This window comes from Lutra lutra, chromosome 4, assembly GCF_902655055.1.
Source record: "Lutra lutra chromosome 4, mLutLut1.2, whole genome shotgun sequence".
Lineage (NCBI taxonomy): Eukaryota > Metazoa > Chordata > Mammalia > Carnivora > Mustelidae > Lutra > Lutra lutra.
The window spans coordinates 125,926,203-125,949,625 of record NC_062281.1 but is presented as its reverse complement, the minus strand read 5'-3'; the positions used below and the strand labels follow the sequence as shown (position 1 = coordinate 125,949,625).

The 23,423-nt window shown below is 41.9% G+C and overlaps 1 protein-coding gene across 9 annotated transcripts in view; it reads right to left on the bottom strand.

Annotated features, from left to right (window-relative positions):
- Positions 1 to 45: 45 nt before the first annotated feature.
- Positions 46 to 23,423, bottom strand: part of LPAR3 (lysophosphatidic acid receptor 3) — a 104,648-nt gene continuing 81,270 nt past the window's right edge. For all 9 annotated transcript variants that reach the window (XM_047728017.1, XM_047728018.1, XM_047728020.1 and 6 more), the window contains one exon: positions 46 to 1,830. In XM_047728017.1, coding sequence (XP_047583973.1) covers positions 1,502 to 1,830 — 329 coding nt within the window. In that variant the 3' untranslated portion in view covers positions 46 to 1,501. The remainder of the gene's footprint in view (positions 1,831 to 23,423) is intronic.

Sequence of the window (23,423 nt, the reverse complement as noted above, 5' to 3'; positions counted from 1 at the left end):
CCTCAACAAGAAAGAACAGATTTTTATTTTATTTTATTTTATTTTATTTTATTTTATTTTATTTTATCGGTAGCTTTGATATAAGCTTCAGATAGACCCACTTACTACATGGAGTTTGTGAAATCTACACCTTCAAATCATAATACTCTCTATTTTAGGCCATTACATCTAAAAAGCTCAACTTCTCAAATCCTTTTATTCCAAGTAGTTCTTGCACGTAAATGTTACATCACAATAGCAAAAAAATGTAAACTTCTTTTGCAAACTACATAAATACTATAACTGCCTTGAAGTTATTCTTATTTTAATATATTCTAAATTCTTTATATAAAAAACTTTGGTCAGTAGCCTAGGTGTATGACACTTTTTTTTTTTTTTTCCACTGACTAGCTTTTCATGTTGCTTACTTAGTTCTTTGAAGGCGAAAATTTTAAAATTGAGCACGGATCAAAATTCAGTCCATAAGTAAGACAGGTACCAGAAATATATGACGGTAAGTGTGGGCAAAATATGAAACAAGAAAATTATTCTACATACTAAGTCTGACAAGCCATCAGTGGTATGGAGGTAACTGAAGATAAAGGCTCAAGTCAACCTCATATTTTATCCTATGTGAATGGAATTCAGCCCATTTATCAGTATCACCTTTCACCCTGCTGTATGTCTGTATGTCTATTTGCAAATGAATCACCTCTTTCTCATTTCTTTTAGAACACAACAGGTCATTTTTTCAGCTATAGTCCTAGACTGAACAGTCTGGATGGCCAGTGACTTTCTTTCACCATTACTGTCCTTGAGGTCTTTAAATACAAATTAGAAATGTTTAAACATACAGGTGTGTGCACACACCCATGCACACTTAGATGACCACATCAAGGCCTTTTTTCCTGCTTCAAGAAAAGTTTCTAACATTTACCTTTTTTTGTTAGTAACTAAATCTTCTTCCTCAGAATGTTCTTTTAGTTAAAAATCAAGTCTAATCTGGAGCCCTTACTGATTTGTGACTCTGAGATCCCTACTGAACACCGAGCTATGGGCCATGGTTTCTTTGAGGAAACAAATATCATAGGTGAAGCGTTTTCAAAATTTTAAATGCATGCAGAAAGAACTACATAGGCTTTCCAAGCAGCTACATCAAGTGGCTCAAGTAACATTATTATTTATCTTGGCTTAAGCCCTCTATCAACAACATCCTTTTAAAACACAAAGAGAATGGCTACAAGATGGCAGCAGGGCCCGGTATGGTGCTCTAAGCGGTTCCAAGGACATCACTGAGGGTTCCACTGCACTGTCTTCCCTCATTTGTGCATTTTCTCCAAATGCATCGTGTCCCCTCTTTGCTGCCCATGCTTTGAAACTATGTAAAATAATTTTTCAAAAAAATCCACCAGTGGTTGAGACCTGAAATAACACTGTAGGTGGGCGTTGTTAGAGACAGGCAGCCATTCTTCACAGCTCCTCTTCCAGAGGAGGCCCTTGTGGACATGGGGACACCCACAGCTTAGGAACTGTTTTTGTTGCAAACCGTGCCTTGGCTGCTACTGTCTTCCTTATACTGGCTGCCCGTGTCACTCCTGCTGAGGATGGTGGAGGGGAGGCGGGAGGGACGTCTGTCCAGGTTCCTCTCCTGAGAGAAGCAGCAGATCATCTTCTTCATGGTGCTATACATGTCCTCGTCCTTGTAGGAGTAGATGATGGGGTTCATGACGGAGTTCAGCAGTGCCAGCAGCAGGAACCACCTTTTGACGTGCTGCACGCCACACTGCGTGCAGTTCAGGCCATCGAGCAGCAGAACCACCAGGCCTGGGGTCCAGCACACGACAAAGGCCCCTGCGGGGAGACAAAAGGAAGTGGGCTGCTTACTGAGGTTTCTTCTGGCCCAGCTTTCAGTCAGTGGTACCAAGGGACCTTAAGGATCTGTTTTGACAAATGCAGAGCACACTTCCACCCTTCCTCTGAGCGCTTGAGACCTGGGCTTATTAGACACCAACAGCTGGGCACCCCCTTGACTGTCCACCATGTTCTATTTCAACTCCTTAGCTGCTTACCCAGGGCTCCTCCTGAGGGGCTCACAGTTACCTGCCGCTTACTAAGCACTCCACAGACCTTTTCTCCATCAGCTCTCTGAACCACACTAGGAGGCTGCTGTGGTCATCATCCCTGCTTTGCAGATGAGAAAACCAAGGCCAGATGCCAGGAGTATATGTGGAAAGGCCTCACACCCGATGCTCCACTATTCTCTAACTCAGATATTCTAAATGCTCTCCTGACAAGAAGACACACCTCACCTTTGGCATTCTCCTCCTCTCTTCCGAAGTCCCCTGCTCTCGAATGCTATTCTTTATAAATCCATGTTGGTGCTGAGTAAGCACTGTATTCTTTTTGACAGATTCATGGGCCATCTGTTTAATTCTCTGTTCTGGGTTCAGTTTTTTTGTTCTCGTTGGTTGTCAGAAATAAATCTTTCTGTTTCATGATGAGGTAGAGATGTGCTTGTAGCAGATTGATTGATTTAGCACAATTTTAGCACGAACTGCACACGGAGGGGAGTGTCTTCTGAGTCCCTAGACATCTGATCATACTTGGCTAACCACTAAAGCTTCGGACACATTTTCCTTAAAATATAAGACCGAGGTTCAAGTATTCCCCTACTTTGTCGCCATCACCTTGGGTATCAGCGAGAGCTCAACTCTATACAATGCTTACTATGAGCCAGGCGCTGGTGTGAATGCCTTCCTTTATTAACTGGTAGAACCACACTGTCAGGCGGGCCTTGTTATCATCCCCAGGAAAAGGGAGGTGCAAGGAAAGTTAAGTAACTTGCTCACCATCAAACAGCTTGGAAGGGACATCTGATTTTGAATATCGGCAGTCTTTCTCCGTAGGCTGTGCTCTCGGCCACTATGTATGTGACCTGTCTCAATACTGTGATATGGTTTCCTCCCCAAAGTCCTTATCATTTCTAAACGCCCCTGGTTATCCATTCCACAAACATTCCCTGTGAGCTTATAGTGTGTCAGGACCTGTACTAGATAGTAAAAGAGACAATGACTATACACTCCAGGAGCTAAAGTGCTAACGGGGAGACAGAATAAACAAGCAAGTCTATGAATCACATCAGCAACTAGTTATTCTGACTGGTTAGAATTAGTCCTGCACGGTGTTCCTCTTGTCGCTTTATCTTTGTTCTGAGAGATACACTAATAAGTCAAGAGCCATAAAACGGCTGTGTGAGGCCATAAAATGTCATGGGCCTCCGGGTCAGACAGGTGTGCCCAGCTCCTCACTTTATGAGCTGCACAAATGAGGCAAATCACTGTATTTTTCTGACCACCCGTTCTCTCATTTTTAGATTGTATTTATTCACTTGAGAGAGAGTGAGAGAAAGAGAGCTTGAGCATGAGTGGGGAGGAACAGAGGGGGAGGGAGAAGCAGACTCCCTGCTGAGCAGGGAGCCAGACATGGGGCTCCATCCCAGGACCCTGCGATCAGGATTTGAGCCAAAGTCAGAAGCTCAACCAAGCCACCCAAGCGGCCTCCTATTCCCTCATTTATAAAATAAGGATAACATTCCCGACTGTGTGGGTGGTTGGGAGGGACCAGAAGTCATGGCGAGTGGTGCCCAACACTGAGCTGGATTCCCTAAGTGGTGGTTGTCATGAGATGCTTTGTCAAAGCCATCGGCCAAAATTAGATGTTTAGGAGTTATCAGGAGGGTTTAATTCTCCATTTCATAATTACAGCTCACAAATGGTTCCCTTTTCACTACTTTCTGTGTTATTTTTGCTTTGACTGACATATGTGAACAAAGAACTTGGAGATAAGAGATCAGAGATTGGGTCCTATCCTTCACTTACTGTACAACCCTGGGACACCCATGTCATCTGTCTGGGGTTGGCTTCCTAAACTACAAATTGAGAGCTTTAGGAAAGTGCTGGGTTTTTCCAATTTGGGGCCAGGGCACCTTAGTGGGTATGTTGTCAATTTAAAGGGTTTGGACAAGTTGGAGGATTTTTATTTTTTATTTTTATTTTTTAAAGATTCTATTTATTTATTTGACAAACAAGAGATAACAAGTAGGCAGAGAGAGAGAGAGAGAGAGAGAGGAGGAAGCAGGCTCCCTGCCAAGCAGAGAGCAGATGAGGGGCTCGATCCCAGGACCCTGGGATCATGATCCGAGCCGAAGGCAGAGGCCCCAACCCACTGAGCTACCCAGGCGCCCCAAGTTGGAGATTTTTAAATGCAAGAATGGAATGGAATCGCTCAGAGTATATTGCAAAGACCAAGGGAAGTTTTGTTTCATGCAACTTTCATTTCAGTTTTACATACTATGTTTATGTGAATATTGGTTATGAAGTAAACTATTATTTCTTACTGTTGGGCTTTGTCAAAAAGTTTGGAAAACACTAGTTTAGGTAATCTTGAAGGCCCCTCCAGCTCCAATGGTCTGTATTTCCCCTAACAGTAACACTTTTGTTCTCTGCTCTTCCCAAGAGAGGGTTACTATGTTGTCAAAAGGCAAGAACTAAACAAACCAGACATCAGAAGCTGTTGCTGCCAGTTTTGATGTGAAGACTCCTTTCTGTGTGAAACTGCATAATTCCAAAGAAATCCCAGTGGGAGAATTCTCATGTCCTTGTGTTAATGGGAAAGAGGGAAAAATATTGATTAACTTTATACTTTGTTAAATATGCATGTCAACATTTAATAAAGTGTTTAACTTCCAAACCAATGGAAGGGGAAGGATGGAGCCAAAGGAAAGGAAAACAAGATCTCAATGTAAGAAAAGGAGGAGGGGTGGAAAGTCAAACATAGAAAAGTGGGACAAAGAAAGAACAAAAGAAGATACTGGAAATGAACCCAAATATACTGACAGTCAAGCTCAATGTTAATTGTGGTATTGCTTACAGGTAAATCTAAACAGTTTGATGTCTACCATTACATCCATATGTGGTAAAAACCATAAGGAAAAGCAAGATGATTAACAAGAAATTTATAATACGGTTATTTCTCTATAAGGGGGTGGTCACTAGGGCAGGTCTACATAGGCAATGCTGAAGATACTGGAAATGTTCTATTATGCTGCCTGGCAGGTACATAGGCATTTTTTAAAAAGGATTTTATTTATTTATTTATTTGACAGAGAGAGGCACAGCAAGAGAGGGAAGACAAGCAGGGGGAGTGGGAGAGGGAGAAGCAGGCTTCCCACTGAGCAGGGAGCCTGATGTGGGGCTTGATTCCAGGACCCTGGGACCATGACCTGAGCTGAAGGCAGACTCTTAAAGACTGAGCCACCCAGATGCCCCTACATATGCATTTTAAAAGTTTTTTTAAAATTCCTTTAAGTGTTATTCTTTATACGATACATATGTCATTTATAATTTTGTTTGAATGATCTATTTCGCACATACACATACACACATACACATTTACAAAAGTAAATTGCCAATATGCTTTCCTAAAAACTATTTCTTAAATCAATTTTGTTTTTAAATCATAAAAGCTTTTTTTCCCCTCAGAATAAAATTCTAGTTTAGATTAGTCAGGGGACCTAAACACCCTAAATAAAATCTCCAAACTGATGTCTTGTCACAATGTGGTAATTCATGTATATTTTCCCTTTGCATTGCATTACATACAATAATTCATTCGATCAATACTTGACAAACTTTACCTTGAGCAATGATTATATATGCCAGGCACTGCTGTAAGAATTTTATATGCATTAACCCTTTAATCTTCATGTCAGCCCTAAAAATATCATGAACACTGCCTAATAAAATACTAATGCTACTCTCTTTTTAAAACTAAGGAAGATGGAGTATAGAGAAGCGAGGTGATATGGTCAAAGGCATAGAGCTGATAAATGGAAGAGCCAGGATTTGAACCCAGGCAGCCTGGCACCAGGGGCTGTGCTCCTGTCCACATGCATGCCTGCTTAGCAATGGACAGAGAGTCTGTTTAATAAAGAGAGCAATGGGGGAGGGAGAAGGGCACTTCTCTTAGAGTCCCATCTTAGAGCTTAGAGCTTAGAGTCCCATCTTAGTGGGACTTAGAGCTCTTAGAGTCCCATCTAGTGTATGTCCCATCTGACTGTGAAGCTCATATATAACAATTAAGTCATGCTTTGGTTTGCTAGCATAAAGATTTTCTGTCCAGAAGGAAGGAAGGGAGGGATGGAGGGGAGGAAAGAACGGAGAAAGAATTCCAACAAAAATATAAGCTGGCCGTATGAGTAAGAAGAAAGAAAAATCTGCTGACCTTTCCTTTCTACTGTTTCAAGAACAACAGAGGCAAATCTTCTTTGACAGAGCAGCCCAGACACCCTCCACTGTCAGAGACCCTGAGCTGCGGCATGTTGTCTGAGGTGATGGCCACACACGGGGCGTGAACCCTGGGAAAGATACCGCTCCCAGACTCCTCCACCCAACAGCCAACTTCCTGCACCAAACACATCTCAGCAGAGATGCGAGGTTCATCTAACACCTCATTCTTTTGGGGCGGAGGTTACTGTATGTCGGCAGCTAGATATGAGGCCCCCAAAATGATTTAGGAGGAGAACATATTGGGAATGGTTTTGGCCCTGGGAGTCTGTAATCTCAGAGAAACTCTTAGAAAATGCAGGGGATGCCATAACAAACAGATGGGCAATTGGCCTATTTCTTACAAAGGGGATAGAGGATAGATCCTGGGAAATATAGATCAGTCAGTCCCCTATCAAGTTCTAAGAAGTTTTGGAAGAAAAAACTAACGGAATGTTTTGTGGGTATTTAGGCTTGATCCTGAGACCATACCAGCTGGGAATAAGCAGAGGTTTCAAAGAGAGGTCATGACAAGTCCTAATCACTTTTTTTTTTTTTTTTTAAGTCAGGCATTCACAAAAAGGAGTGGATCCAAGGTGTCCATTTGGGAACCAGTGGAAAAACTCAAGTATGTTCCCTTTGGAGAAGAAAGGGCTTAAGAAAGACATGATGTGCTAACTGCCTCAAAAGCCTGAAAGGCCATCAGATAGAAAGAAGACACGTAGACTTTTCCCAGGCCATTCCAGAAGGTCAACATGTGGGGCTTGATCCCAGGATTTGGGGATCATGACCTGAGCTGAAGATGGACTGAGCCACCCAGGCATCCCAGTAAATGACTGAGCCACCCAGGCACCCCAATAAATTAAAAATTTTTTAAAAATTATACAAATTCCCTGTTCCCACATCAGACCCAATAGTTAGAACCTCTGCGATGGGATGCAGAAATCTGTAGGATGAAAGAGCTCCCTGGTTGGTAATGACACATGGCCAGTTCTTCTAGAACCATTTTTCTAAGCTGACTCAAAACGGTTTATTCAAGCTGACCCTGTCAGCAACATTGTAGACTCTGTAGAGACCTAGCAAAGAGTCATGGAAAAGAAAGAGGGGGCAGAATTCTTTAAAATAAGCAAATAAGCAACTTGAGAGATCGGTACCTTCAGCTTCCATTTGGAGAAATGTTTGAGCATATCACATACATGAATAAATGTACGAACACCAGCAGCGCAACTGGACCACAGGCAAGACACGCACGTCCTCCTCGGGCCTCTGTTGGCTCTCTGGTTGGCCCTGCCAAGAACGCCTTCCTGCCTCCTAATCTAAGGTCTACTTTTCTTTCCAAGCTTAGCTCAAATTCTGCCTCCCCGCCCCGGGCCTCTCCCATTGTCCCACCACAGTGATCGTTGCTTCCTCTCAACTCGTGGGGCCCTTTCCCTCTACAACAGCCACGTGGCGCTGAGCATGTCCCCTGCTTACTCTCTCTCACCTCTCCCGAGAGCTCTGGGCCAACCAGTGTGCTCAGGGCGTTACACGCACCGGGCGTTTAAAACTCCCAGCCCAGTGAGGCTGCCGCTCCTACTATTAGCCTGGTCTTACAGACAGTGATTTGAAGTGTAGAAGTAGCTGAAGAATTTGTCTTGGTTCTAGAAGTCAACAAAGAGAAGAGTCATAATTTGAACCCAGGTTGGACTCCCCGTCAAACTCTTGGGCATTGGACCAAACTGGAGGTAGTTTTTAATACAACTATCCTCTTTCTCAGGCCTGTTAAAAGCTCCCTCAGCATGTGGGCTGTTGCCTCATCAGCAGTCTGTACCTTCAGAACTAAGTATGGAGCCCCCCACTCAGCAGAGATGAGGCAGTGGAAGGTAAGTGAGATCTCACAAGAGGCCTCATGGGGCGAGGTCCTGCGCCAGCTACTGTGTTGTGAATGGCATCTGGGCTGAACCTGGATGCGACGTGTGACAATTCTGACTACGGTCAAGAAAATTCTCAGGTGAAGCGACAGCCGGTTGAGGAAGCAGAGTGTTGATGGTTAAGTCCAGCTGTGCAGAGGTGAGACACAGCATCAGGCACTGGGGGAATTCCCAAGAGTTCAGGATGGTTTGAAGTCAGAGAGGTGACTGAGGAAGTATGGCGAAGTCTGAGAGACGACCTGGGGCAGACCCATGTTGCCTATTCCCGGTCACCTTCATACGACACCCCCGCCCCCATACACGCACCCATACCCAAGCACCTCTGAGCAAAGGCCCTACGTGCAACACTCAAGAGTTGGATTTATTGTGAAGATATCAGACCCCATAGCCTTTGCCCTTGGGTGCCCATTGTATGTAATGAATTAGCTTTTCTTCCAAGCCATTAGAATGGTAGGAGTCATACTGCATCCTTAGGAAGATGAAGAAATATTCCTATATCCCATGGTTCATCAAAGAATCCCATTGAGAAAGGCTAGACCAGAGGTTTTTCAGGCTCAATTGCAACTCATTAGTGAGCCGGGAAATCAATTTAGTGGGTTGCAACCAGCAATTTTCTGAAAGATGAAATAGAACAGAACAGAAAACATCAGAGCGCATCAGGTATAGTAAGAGTACATTTCATGAAACTTGTTTCAGTTACACACAAAAAGGTGTATGTGCACTGGACCATGATATCAAATGTACACTATTTCCTGTGAGTCCTGATGTAAAAAAAGATAACATATTAGTCACTTCTATAGATCAGTGGTTTTTCAAATCAGTTTTTTAAAAAGTAGAGAAACATTTCCCAAAGGAAATCTCTTGTTAAAAGTTCAAAATCCAAGATTCTCTAAGGAGAGAGAGAAGGAGCAAGGGCTGAGGAGAGGTTGAGTAAGGCCCCTGATGGCAGAATTCTCACTCCTCTTCACACTACAACCCCCGCTCCACACGTGTACAAACACCGAGGCTCACTTGGAACACCACTGGCCGCTGTTCACCCAGTACACCATCCCCCACTTATGTCCCTCCAGCAACTCTGTTTGTTCTCTAGAGTTAAGAATCTCTTATGGTTTGCCTCCCTCTCTGTTTTCATCTCATTTTCTTTTTCCTTCCCTTCCCCTATGATCCTCTGTCTTGTTTCTTAAATTCCACATATGAGTGAACTCATATGGTATTTAACTTTCCGACTTATTTTGCTTAGCATGATGCACTCTAGTTCCATACACATCATTGCAAATGGCAAGACTTCATTCCTTCTGATGGCTGAGTAAGATTCCATTATCTCTCTCTCTCTCTCTCACACATCTTCTTTATCCATTCATCTGTTAATGGACATCTGGGCTCTTTCCAGATGTTGGCTATTGTACACATTGCTGCTATAAACACTGGGGTACATGTGCCCCTTTGAATCACTATATTTGTATCTTTTGGATAAATACTGAGTAGTGCCATTGCTGGGTCATAGGGTAGTTCTATTTTTAACTTTTTGAGGAACCTCCATACTGTTTTCCAGACTCGCTGCACCAGCTTGCATTCCCACCAACAGTGTAAGAGGATTCCCTTTTCTCTACATCCTTGCCAACCTCTGTTGTTTCCCACTTGTTAATTTTAGCCATTCTGACCAGTGTGAGGTGGTGTCTCACTGTGGTTTTGATTTGTATTTCCCTGCTGCTGAGTGATGTGGAGCCTGTTTTCATCTGTCTGTTAGCCATTGGTATGTCATCTTTGGAAAAATATCTGTTCATGTCTTCTTCTCATTTCTTGACTGGATTTTGTGGTTTTTGGGTGTTGAGTTTGGTAAGTTCTTTATAGATTTTGGATACTAGCTCTTTATCTGACATGTCATTTGTAAATATCTTCTCCCAAGAACATGGCAGGGATGTCCACTCTCATCAATGTTGTCAACATAGTCCTGGAAGTCCCAGCCTCAGTAAAAAGGAATAAAAATCATCCAAATTGACAAAGAAGTCAAACTTTTACTCTTCACAGACAATAAGATACTCTACAGAACATTCCAAAAGACTCCACAGGGGTGTCTGGGTGGCTCAGTTGGTTAAGCGTCTGCCTCCAGCTCAGGTCGTGATCTTGGGATCCTGGGATCAAACCCCATATCGGGTTCTCTGCTCAGTAGAAGTCTGCTTCTCCCTCTCTCCTTCTGCTCCTCCCTCCTGCTCAAGCTTTCTTTCTCTCTTTCTCTCTCAAAAAAAAAAAAAAAGACCAAAAAATTGCTCGAAATTATATAGGAATTCAGTGAAGTTGCAGGATATAAAATCAATGCACAGAAGTCAGCTGCATTTCTATACACCAACAATGAAGCAGAAGAAAGAGAAATCAAGGAATCGATCCCATTTACAATTGCACCAAAAACCGTAAGATACCTAGGAATAAACCTAGCCAAAAAGGTGAAGACATAAAAGATCTGTACTCTGAAAACTACAGAACATATGTAAGTCTTTTAGAGCAAAGCTTTCAGTGCTCAGGATGCACTAGTGGTCAGGGAGCTCGAAGTCTGCTTATTCTGCTTATTCGACACTATCTGCCTCAGAACCCTGGGGGGGAGGGGGAATGGGGGCGCTCTTTAAAATTCAGATTTCTGGGCCCCACCCAGACCTGCTGAGTGAGAAACTGATGAGAGTACAATCTGGACATCTCCAGGTTGAGCTAGTACCCTAGGGAATGCTTTCGTATAGCAGAGCGTGAGAACCACCAGCCTAGACAGGGAGACTCAAGTGAAGATGGGCTAAAATTCCAGTGAGAATGACAAGGATGGGAAGAGCAGTGCTGGAGGGGATGGACAGAAGCAGACAGTTATAAGCAGATGGTAAGGAGGAAGAAACGGGAGGACTTGAAAGAACTGGCTATGGGGACTGAGGGAGAGTGACTGGGTTGCACGTGGTTCTGATGACCAAGCAGAGAGGCAGAAGAGGGACAATTTAGAAGGAGACAGTGTTCAGTTTTAGGCATCAGGTAGGTAAGTGGAGCACTTGTGGCTCCTCAAGGCAGAGATGTGTAGAAGGCATTCTGCATTCTGACAGCTCCAAACCGAAATGCTGACTTGGGAGTCATCAGCAGTAGGCGGGCGCTTCGGCCATATGTCCTAAGTATTTACTAAGCGATCGCCCACCCTGTGCCAGCTACTAAGAGTAAATATTCCCATGATGATTACATTTGGATAACAAATCTAATTTTCTTCTATTGCCAAGTGACAGGTCAGTTACATTGACAAGCAATAAGGTTTTCTTCTAATGAGGCACTATGTTCTTTCAGTACCTGTTTAAGAGACTCACTAATTGTCCAATTACACTATAAATGAGCTTTTCTCTGGTAATTAAATAAACTAGTTTCAGTGCTAGGCTCAAAAGCCAGTACCATGAGTTCAATGTTAATTTTTAAAGCACAGTGAATCATATACTAGAATATGCAATTACAGTGCCGAAATGATATTTAATGACTGTAATTTAAGGTAATCAGAAATATCAAATTAAGGAATGTCTAGCACTTCAGAAGACAGAATTACAAATGAAAATATTGGTGACAAATGAAATCAAAGATCTTTCCAAGTCCCTAATCAATATCATGTTAGAGAATCTATAACAGCCCTCTTCTCTTATTTGGCGGATTTCAAAGTATCTCAAAAACAATCCTCTGGTTAATACTTCACTTCCATGGTATATAGGAAATCAGAAAGAAGAACAGCAGCCCCTCTGGAAGAAGGGCCTCTCCCTGGAATGTAATTAAGATAGTTCAGAATTCTTGGGGTTTTGGTAACAGGACGGGCAGAAGTTGAAGACCTTAAGGTTCATGAAACCTGTTCTTCAAAACTCATACTTTTTTTTTTTCTGTTCCACTAGTCTGACTTGTATCCATATTTTCATCAGTTAAAAATTCACACACATGCAATTTTTAAAAAATCCTGACATGTGAGTGCCCCACAAATAAAACATCTGTAACAATAAAAGCAATCACTCACACAGAATAGTCACACTCTGGCACATAGACTCCTCATTTCATCAAACAGGAGGATATATTTTAAATATGTTCACTCTGTTATTCTTTGTTTTCAGTCCAGGAAAGAGTGGCAGGGCACAGGCAATAATGCTAACCTAGTAAGCCGCAGGACTGTCTGATTTACTAAAATAGAAAATTACAACTCTACATAAAAATTAGGTTGTCAACCTCAACCAAGGGAAGCTCCCTTATTTAAAAGCAAACTTAATTTCAAAGTAAAATTTTAAAGTAAAAAGCTATCCTTGATCAGAAGTGTTATAATGCACAAGCCACACACTTACAGAGTATTTAAGTGGAAATGCTCTCAGGATTGTGAAGAATTTGTTCAATAATTTCAAAATAACACTTCCAGATGTGGTTTGCATTTAAATTCATATTCGTTTACCCACAGAGTTTCAGAAATCCAATAATTCAGAAAATAGACTGTCACATATGAGAAAGGAATGAAAATATATACTTCTAGTAAACCTAACTTATTTTTACTACAGAAAGCAAGAAAACACCGAGACACTTCAAATAGAAGATGAGCAGTTAAGCATTCCACAAATGATTCATTTAACACTATTGTCACTTCTGTCGGGTCTTTTGACTCTAACAACTGGTTTTAGACACTTGTTTTAAGTTTGCGGCCAGCTCTGGGAAATTGAAAATCTCAGTGCCAAGGGGTTATGAGATAAAATTTAAAGGAGAGGCATATAAGCAGCTAGAACCACAGCCTAGACCTAATTCTAGTGTTTAACTCCAGGCAACAGCTGGAAATCATAAACCGAATAAGGAAGAGAACACCATCTCCACCTCCAGATTCCTCTTTAAGCGTAATATGTATGGACCAATAATACCTCAGTACCTCACTAACTATTACAACAAGGGCTCTCCAGCATCTAAGAAAAGGTGTGAGGTCATCTGCATGTATTGGCAAAGTAACAGGTCTTTGTTGGGTAAATTTTTTTTTTAAATTTTATTTATTTATTTGACAGAGAGAGAAATCACATGTAGGCAGAGAGGCAGGCAGCGAAAATGGGAAGCAGGTTCCCTACTGAGCAGAGAGCCCAATGCAGGGCTCGATCCCAGGACCCTGAAATTATGACCTGAGCCGAAGGCAGAGGCTTAAGCCACTGAGCCACCCGGGCACCCTTGTTGGGTAAAATTTTAAAGACAGACCCCAACTAGTCCAAGGATTTGAAATTCTTGCTGGAGTCACTCTTTTGGATTAGGAAGGCTTCTGCTGCACCTTACCTGAAGATGTAAACACAGTAAGCTAGAGGAATATAATATTTTATCACATAAACGGTCACTGGCACAGAGCAGGGTTCTGAGGGGATGGGAAAGGGGTATATTTGGTGGGGTTGAAAATTTTCAAAAAGGCTATAGTATGGGACACTGCACAGGAAAGTTGGCTTGAATAGAAGACAAGATTCTGGCCACCCAGATGGCACGAAACACAATTCAGAGCTCAGAAGAAGGGAACAGGAATTAGAAGGAGCAGGACTGGCTTAGAGAAAGTTGGACCTGGAGCAACAAGAGCATGCTATAGTTTAGAACTACTAAGTCTTGACACAAGAGCTATAACCCCCGCAACACACACATGCCCCTGGCCGCCATTATTAATCCACCACACTACCTGTGTCTGAATCCACATATGGCCTTGAATCCTTCATAGCACAGCTCCAAGCAGTGTCTAGAAATCAGATGGAATTTGCCCTTGGAATGAAACCCACTTAAGCTATCCCTGTTATAGTAAAAAGAGCATAGGCTGGAGATCAGGCTGACACTGAGTGGACCATGGGCAAATCCATTCACCTTCTTAGGCCTCCCACCATTTTCTAAGCTATGGCATGAGCATGATGATACTGACCAGACAGAATTTTTGTAAGAATCTAATGAGATAATGCATGGCGTGTCCAACACAGAAAATGTTAGTTCTGACTGCCCAGAGAGAGAGTGTTGGTTATTTCCCTGCGGTGCTTCCTAAGACAATGCATACACACATCCAGTAGGATGTTTTATTTGCTGATGTGTACCCACATGTGCATACACACCCACACCATTTATTACACTTGGTCCTAATTCTGCATGCATTTGGCTGCCCTGCTAGGCTGACATCCTCAGGAAGACCCCTTTTGTATCTTATCCAACTTGAGATACCCAGTGCTTAGCCAAGCACCCTGCACATAGTAGGTACTTAATAAAAGCTTCTTAAATGAAGGGATCTCAATTCAAATCCAGACCCTAGACTATGCTTTTTAAAAGGTCATTCCGTTTCTCCGCTACCAATTTCTTCATCTGCCCATTAATGGGATTGGATTAGCTCCTAATAGGAGCTTATGAAAACCATTATTGGTGAGGCTTCTACTCAAGAAAAGAACAAATTTGGAAACATATTTCTAGTTTGCATTGAGCAAATCTGTGAAGTTTGATGGGAGAAATATGAGGAAATGGGTGGCTTATGTATACAGCAAAGTAAGGTTGGAGGACACAAATAGAATATGTGTACAAGGTAATGATGGAAGGAAAGACGGCCACTGTGAGACACACATGGAGCTGCCATTAAGCTATCCTGTGAGAACCAGGAAATGGGAGAAAAAAGCTTGCTCTTTGAGTTAAGCCCTAGACCCAAGTCACTTAAAGAGATTCTTGGATCTGCAACAGCTTTACTGAAATCTGACTGAAGGTGATAATGTCTTAGGAGAAAAAATGTCCCTGGAGTCAAGGATGTCCAGAAGTACCTTATGCAGCTCCCAGGGAGGAAAGTTCTCAGCCAAGGTCAGTCTGTGTGGCTGGGAGGTCTCTAATGTTCTGATTCAGCACAAAAGGCCACCTCTGATTGTAACTGGACTTGCCAGGTATTGAGTATCCAAACCCCTCGGTAATTAAGAGAGGGCAGGCCAAAGGGAGGAAGGAAGCAAGTGGAAGTGACACCTACACTTTGTTTACCTTCTCGCCTCTGTCACCTTTATTGCCTGGTTACCTCCTCCTTATTCTCTCAAGTTCAGCTCATTTGTCACCTGCTCTTTGTAGCTTTCCCCAGACACCAACCTGGGCTGAGTCAGAGGTTCCCCATTCCACGTTTCCATGGTACCCTCCAGAGGCTTACTGTCAAACCAGATGCCATGAGTGGCTTGTCCCTCCACAGCCAGCTAGACTGAGAGCACCTGGAAGCAGAAATGCTGCCACAGTCACCTTGGGTTCCCGACACCCGACCAGGACTGGATGCTTAGTGGAAAGCAAGGAAAACTGGAATGTCACAGAGAGGAAACAGAGGTGTCATAGGAGAAAATTAAATCGTCTCTCTGCTGGGTTTTCACTAGAATGACACATCCCCAGGTACTGGTTTCAGACAGAACATTTCCCAGGCAGTCAGCCCTGATCACATTTCTGTGCCATCAAGGGAAGTGTAAGGCACCAGGGGAGACCCACCTTATGAATTTATTCAATGGCTTGCTCCCAAATGGAGCAAGTTGGTTGGCTGGAATACATGGCTTTGAGTTACTCAAAAAAGCCCACTTCACCCATACATCATTGGTTACTTTATGGGCAATTCCAGGCTAACTGCAAGTTGATTTGCAACGGTGTTTCATTGATTCATCCTTGACCAGTTAGACCCTTTTTAGCCTTGCTAATGTGTACAAGAACTTCCAGTAGTCTCCACCCAGACTGCATGGCTCTCCTGGCCTAAGGCCCTGGCAGTTCCTGCAAAGAGCATTAGAGGCGTACCTCTCCTCTGGTTAGTTCTTCAAGAACCCCCAGTCCTTTTCATACGTCTCTTACAGCTCTGTATTTGAAAATAAACTCAATTAAACCTGAAAACATACAACAGCTTACTCTATTTACCCTGTATAACGCAGGGACACACGCATATGCATATACATGCACACTTTCAATACATACACTCGCTTTACGTTATATACAAGTATTTAATCCAGAGTTGATAAAATCAAGTATTGGTTAAAATCCCCTCTAGAGAAAGCCTGAACATTCCAGGCCCTTGGGTGGGAACATAGTTCCCTTTTAAGACCTCCTTTCTACAGAAAATTAGATTGAACTCAGTTTATATCCCTTTATCCTGGAAAGCAAGCAGCCAGCTTCAGTGTGAGGACTGTCTGTGCTAACAGAGTGATATTACCTAACCAACCAGCACATTCCCCTATGGGCAAGATGATCATGGTTCCAATCTGTGCTGCCAATCATACTCTACCTCCCCCCTGAAGGACTCCTATGCAAAATGCTAATGTCCTTTTGCCTTTCGTGTGTCTTCTGGTAATCGTTAACACATTTATTTTTCTCAGCAGTAAGTGTTGGGTAAATAAGATGTAGTTCCTGCCCTTAAAGTGTTTGCTCACTAGGAGGGCAGAAAGGGCATGCACATAAAAATAAACTACCATTAAGGCAGTAAATGACAGATAGCCAATGAATGGAATGGGGGAGTAATATAGGAACTCAGAGAAGAAATCTCCACATGTTGGGGTGACTGAAGTCCTGATGGAGAACAAGGGGTTTGAGGGGGATCATGAAGGAAATGCAGGAATTACTAGAGAGGAAGAACACTCTCAATTTTTACCCCCACTCACCAGCTAGATGTCTAGCATAGGAATATACCCAGCCCCTTTGAGATCAGGCACCATACCTTGTGCTGTGATAAAAGGAAGCTGAGACAACTCCCAGTGCACAGCTCACGCAAGGATCTGTATCCCTGTACCTGGGAAGCCAAGGACTCCTCCTCTGAATTAGGATGGTTTAATGACAATCTAGAACAAAGAGTCTACAGCTCTTCTAACAGTCCATGCTTTTCCACATTTGGGTTCATCAAACTCATATACACTACACCGCATCATTGTTTGAAAGAACCTACTGTTTAAAAAGTTACTTTTACCACCCCAGTAATCAAATGAGATTAGTAAGTCAGAATGTGTAAACAGCAAGTAATTTGTAAAGTATTAACAAGTGAAGAAGAAACATCCAAATCACATTAATACAGAGACTAAGAAAGATTGTTCAAAGTTTAAAGGACTCCTTGAATTAGACCATCTCTTAACAAACCGAACACTCTCAATTCAATAAAGGGCAAATAAAAATGTCAGGGATACTATCTCACTCAAATGGTGGAACTAAAGACATCATGATAGATAACAAAAGGCTCATCTTCTTATCCCTTTAGCCATCCCCAGGAAAAACATTAAATCCTTCCTCTTTTAACATATACCTTTTGGGGCGCCTGGGTGGCTCAGTGGGTTAAGCCGCTGCCTTCGGCTCAGGTCATGATCTCAGGGTCCTGGGATCGAGTCCCGCATCGGGCTCTCTGCTCGGCAGGGAGTCTGCTTCCCTCTCTCTCTCTCTCTCTGCCTGCCTCTCTGTCTACTTGTGATCTCTCTCTGTCAAATAAATAAAATCTTTAAAAAAAAATAACATATACCTTTTTATTTTCCTGAAACAAGTGTGTTTATTATTGTATACAATGACTACTTGGTATTTTTACCTAATGACATACATATACAGAAGGATTTACTAGTTAGGTAAACTTGGATAATTAAACTCTTAAGCCTTGCTTCTTCACCTGTAAAACAGAGGCAGTAAAAATCTCATCCCATCCCCGAGCTGGTGAGGCCCAAGTAAAAGAAGGAATACAAGGCCTTTCACTGCAGCATTTAGCACAAAGTCATTGTCAAGATCATCATCTCTTAGGATTGCTCCAGGAAAGACCTTTTGTGATCTCATATTTGGAAAACCTATCATGGCACTAGTGAGAGAGGCACTATGGTATAGTGTTTTCTCAGCTTGGTCTCAAGAGCCAGACGGTTGGGTTCAAATCCAAGACCCACCACTTGCTTTTGGGTTCCCTTGGGCACTATCTGTGAAGCCTATTTAATGCACCTGTACCTTATGCCTCTCCCTTACCCATAACATAGAGACAATAAGAATACTACCCTCATCCCCCTTCCTGGAGTTGCTGTAAGAGCCAGATGACTGATTATTCATAAAGCATATAGATCAGTGCTTGACACAGAAGATGACCTCATGTGTTAGCCATTCCTGTGCTGATCCTGCTCTCCAGGTTTAAAGGCAGTCAGAATCAAAGTCAAGAGCCCTCAAAAAAAGTGAAAAAATACTAAGGTTCCAGAGTTACATGAGATGCAGGAATATCCTGTTCTTCCCTAAGGAATCCCAGAGGATTTTAAAGTAAAGGGAGTCTTTTAGAACAGAGCTGTACAGAAGAAACAAAGTGAAAAAGACATGAGTGGCAGGAGTAGCCTGCTGAGTCCTATCTAGTCCACATATTTCTATTCTATTCTATATTCTGCAAATATTTGTTTTCCTTTTCATGCCCATTTTCTCCACTAGACCAGACAGACCTCAAGGACTAGAACTGTATTCAGCCAATTTACTTTTGTATCCCCAGTTCTTAGCATAATGTATATAGTGGGCACTTAATGTTTAGCAATGAGTGAATGGTCAGATAAGTGAATACAAGAAGGGTCTAAAGATACATGTAGAGGTTACTGCCTCTGTTCTCCTCTAGGATTCTAATGGATTCCTGTCTCACGTTGAGATCTTTTATCCATTTCGAGTTTATCTTTGTGTATGGTGTAAGAGAATGGTCGAGTTTCATTCTTCTACATATAGCTGTCCAGTTTTCCCAGCACCATTTATTGAAGAGACTGTCTTTTTTCCACTGTATATTTTTTCCTGATTTGTCAAAGATTATTTGACCATAGAGTTGAGGGCCCATATCTGGGCTCTCTACTCTGTTCCACTGGTCTATGTGTCTGTTTTTATGTCAGTACCATGCTGTCTTGGTGATCACAGCTTTGTAGTAAAGCTTGAAATCAGGTAACGTGATGCCGCCAGTTTTATTTTTGTTTTTATACATTTCCTTAGCAATTTGGGGTCTCTTCTGATTCCATACAAATTTTAGGATTATTTGCTCCAGCTCTTAAAGGCCAAGGAAACAAAAGCTAAAATGAACTTTAGGGACTTCATCAAGATCAAAAGCTTCTGCACAGCAAAGGAAACAGTCAACAAAACAAAGAGGCAACCCACGGAATGGGAGAAGATATTTGCAAATGACAGTACAGACAAAAGGCTGATATCCAGGATCTATAAAGAGCTCCTCAAACTCAACACACACAAAACAGATAATCATATCAAAAAATGGGCAGAAGATATGAACAGACACTTCTCCAATCAAGACATACAAATGGCTATCAGACACATGAAAAAATGTTCATCATCACTAGTCATCAGGGAGATTCAAATTAAAACCACATTGAGATACCATCTTACACAAGTTAGAATGGCCAAAATTAGCAAGACAGGAAACAACATGTGTTGGAGGGGATGTGGAGAAAGGGGAACCCTCTTACACTGTTGGTGGGAATGCAAGTTGGTGCAGCCACTTTGGAGAACAGTGTGGAGATTCCTCAAGAAATTAAAAATAGAGCTTCCCTATGACCCTGCCATTGCACTACTGGGTATTTACCCCAAAGATACAGATGTAGTGAAAAGAAGGGCCATCTGTACCGCAATGTTTATAGCAGCAATGGCCACGGTCGCCAAACTGTGGAAAGAACCAAGATGCCCTTCCATGGACGAATGGATAAGGAAGATGTGGTCCATATACACTATGGAGTATTATGCCTCCATCAGAAAGGATGAATACCCAACTTTTGTAGCAACATGGACGGGACTGGAAGAGATTATGCTGAGTGATATAAGCAGAGAGAGTCAATTATCATATGGTTTCACTTATTTGTAGAGCATAACAAATAACATGGAGGACATGGAGAGATGGAGAGGAGAAGGGAGTTGAGGGAAATTGGAAGGGGAGGTGAACCATGAGAGACTATGGACTCTGAAAAACAATCTGAGGGTTTTGAAGGGGCAGGGGGTGGGAGGTTGGGGGAACCAGGTGATGGGTATTAGGGAGGGCACGTATTGCATGGAGCACTGGGTGTGGTGCAAAAACAATGAATTCTGTTATGCTGAAATTTTTAAAAAATATGCTAAAAAATAAAAAAATAAAGATACATGTAGGTTTGCATCCAAATGTAAGAAGACCTTTTATTCTTCTAAATTTTTTTGACTTGGGTACAGTTGACACAAAATGTTACATTAGTTTCATGTGTACAACATAGTCATTCTAAAATCAAAGACAAGAAGTAACAAGTGTTGGTGAGGATGTGGAGAGAAGGGAACCCTTGTGCACTGCTGGTGGGAATGTAAATTGGTGCAGAAACTATGGAAAACAGTATGGAGCTTCCTCAGGAAGACTTTTTTAAAAATTTTTTTAAAGTATTTATTTATTTATTTGAGAAGGAGAGAGACAAAGAGATGGAGAGCACAGAGTGAGAGGCGGTGGAGAAGCAAACTCCCCGCTGAACAGGGAGCCTGACTCAGGGCTTGGTCCCAGGACTCTGGGATCATGACCTGAGCCGAAGGCAGACGCTTGACCACTGAGCCATGAAGGCACCCCTAAAGAAGACTTTTTAACACTAACAGAGCCAAATTTGACCCTTGAGATCACTAGGACCAAGCCAACAGCAAGGAAGAAGATAAATGAACAGGAGTAACATTCCTATAACCTGGAACCTCAATTTCACAGTTCCTAGTTTTTTACTGTATGGAGCTCTTATTATGAATCATCTTGTTTGGTTGTCAGTTCTAATTAGCCCATCCTGAGCTAATGGATTGCACAGGGACTTTGGCAAGATGGTTTTGTTCTTTGCAAATGATACACACCCATGCAATTAAAGTAGTTAATGCTTGTGCCTTTCAAATGAGATCAAGATACCTTCCCATACTTATGAAAAAATCTTATCAAGTAGGTAAATCTAATAAAAATGTTTTGTAGAGTCACAGACTGAGACTTGCAAGAATTCTTAAAGTTGGTCTATCTCTCCTATACAGTGAAAGAATCCTTAAGTAACACTAGACATAAGGGGCAGTTAACACCTATGTAACACTTCCAACAAGTGGGAACTTGCCTTACTGCCCTAGACAGCCGGCTCCACTAGAGAATAGCTTGAATCTTTATAAAACTCTTCCAATAATGAGTTCAAATATCCTTTCTGTAATTTTTATCCTTGACCCTAGTTTTAACTGCCAAACCTCTGAAATGTAATTTCCTTTCCAGGTAACAATTCTTAAAATGTTTTAACATAACTGTTACGTCCCCCCCCCTTATTTTAGTGACACTTCCCCAATTCCTTTATCTGTTCTGGATCCTTCGAAAGCCCAGATGCTGACCACTGACAATATTCCTTTCCAAATGTGATGTCCATAATGGGCCTCACAGTGCCTCCATGACTGAACTTGTATCCAGAGAAAACAGGACAACTTCTCTAACTGGATTTTTCATGTTCGGTTAGTATGTCTAGGACCACATTTCTCTTTGAGCAACCACACAGCATGATAGCTTCTACACAACAGCACAGCTGGTCAGGAAAAACCCTTGGATCTTTCTCTTCTTTGGTCCAAACACGCACTGTTTTTAAAGGAGGTCTACCTTACCTTTGTGGTTGTGTAGTTGCAACGTGTGCATGGGTATGTTTTATATAAACCTAATGACCAGGTCTATTCTTATAAAATGCTATTCTTGCTTGCTTTGGCATATCCTTCTGCTCTGAGAATAACTGTTTAAATCTGGACTCTCTTCCCTAACAGATAAGCTATTCCTGCCTCCTTTTGCCATGAATGTGAGCAATGTTTTTTTATACCTTCTCTAAGTCATTGCTATTTTGCTGCGGAAATACAGACCAAGGGCAAGAATCCTGGCAGCCCCTGAGATTCCTGACAGGGTGATATCAATCCTGTCTTTTATCATCAGGCTTGGGAGGGAATTGTGAGCTACTGGTGAAACTCCTGACTGCTCTATCACGCTGCCCACAGTTCTTGGTAACCAGAATAGTATGTCCAGTTACCAAAGTCCTTGTGGACAGCCACATACATAACATCCACAGCATTCCCATTATCTACTCACCCCTCAACCTTATCACAAAACGTAAATCAGGTTAATTTGTTATTCAATTTCTGTGGTATCTTTGGAACACCACTTTTTTTTTTCCACTTAAAAATCCATTCCACAATTTGCTGAGCATATGATTCTTCATAAAACATACAAATAGTTAAGCAGTATAAATTCAGGACTTATTTTATGACCTTATACAAAATCGCTCACATTTATAAAATATTTTTAAAAATCTCCAAACATGGTTTGAAAATTAAATTTAAAGTTCACAGAAGTTGTATTCTTTTTTTTTTTCACATACAGATGTGTCCTGGGAAAGAATAATAATATTTCATTTTCAATCACCATAATAGCTTACATGGTACTTTATAGGAAATTAGAACAAAACCTTAAAACCACCTGTCTCAAAATTAGCTGTTTCTGTGCTTTCTAATGGCCTCATTTTATTTATTTATTTAAAAAGATTTTATTTATTTATTTGACAGAGAAAGAGTGAGGGAGCACAAGCAGGGGTAGCAACAGACGGAGAGGGAGAAGCAGGCTCCCCGCTGAGCAGAGAGCTGAATGTGGGGCTCAATCCCAGGACCCTGGGATCATGACCTGGGCTGAAAACAGGTGCTTAACTGAATGAGCCACCCAGGCACCCCAAAACAAAGTTTATTGAGAAATAGTAAAGTGATAGTACAAAGGTCCCTAAGAGGAAGGGGACCTGAGAGGGTTGCCCTCATGGCATCATTTTATAGATGAGAAAACTGAGACACAGATAGGTTAAGTAAATCTCATTAGCAAATAATACAATTAAGGCTGATCCACCCTGCAAATTAAAATACCTATATTCTTAAGAAAAAGGTAATCCCACCCCTGAAAGAGAAACACTTACTCTATCAGTTATTAATTCTAAAAACTCACTTTCTATGAACACAGTACTTCAGTTATTTCAAGAAAGACAGAAAACTCCGCTAGGCCGATTCCATTAAGTCAGCACCTTGTGCTCCCTGCAGATTCTGAGTTAGTTTGGGGCCAGTAAAGAGAATCTGAGGTTCTTTCCCATTCTAGAAAAAAAACAAGGTGACATTAACTCTAATGGAGTCAACAGAAGGTATATGAAATGCCAAACTTAGGCAGGAGTTTCTCATCATAAAACATGGAAATATAGTCCATTAGTAAAGTCTTTATTGTATCTCTCTCTCTCTCTCTCTCTCT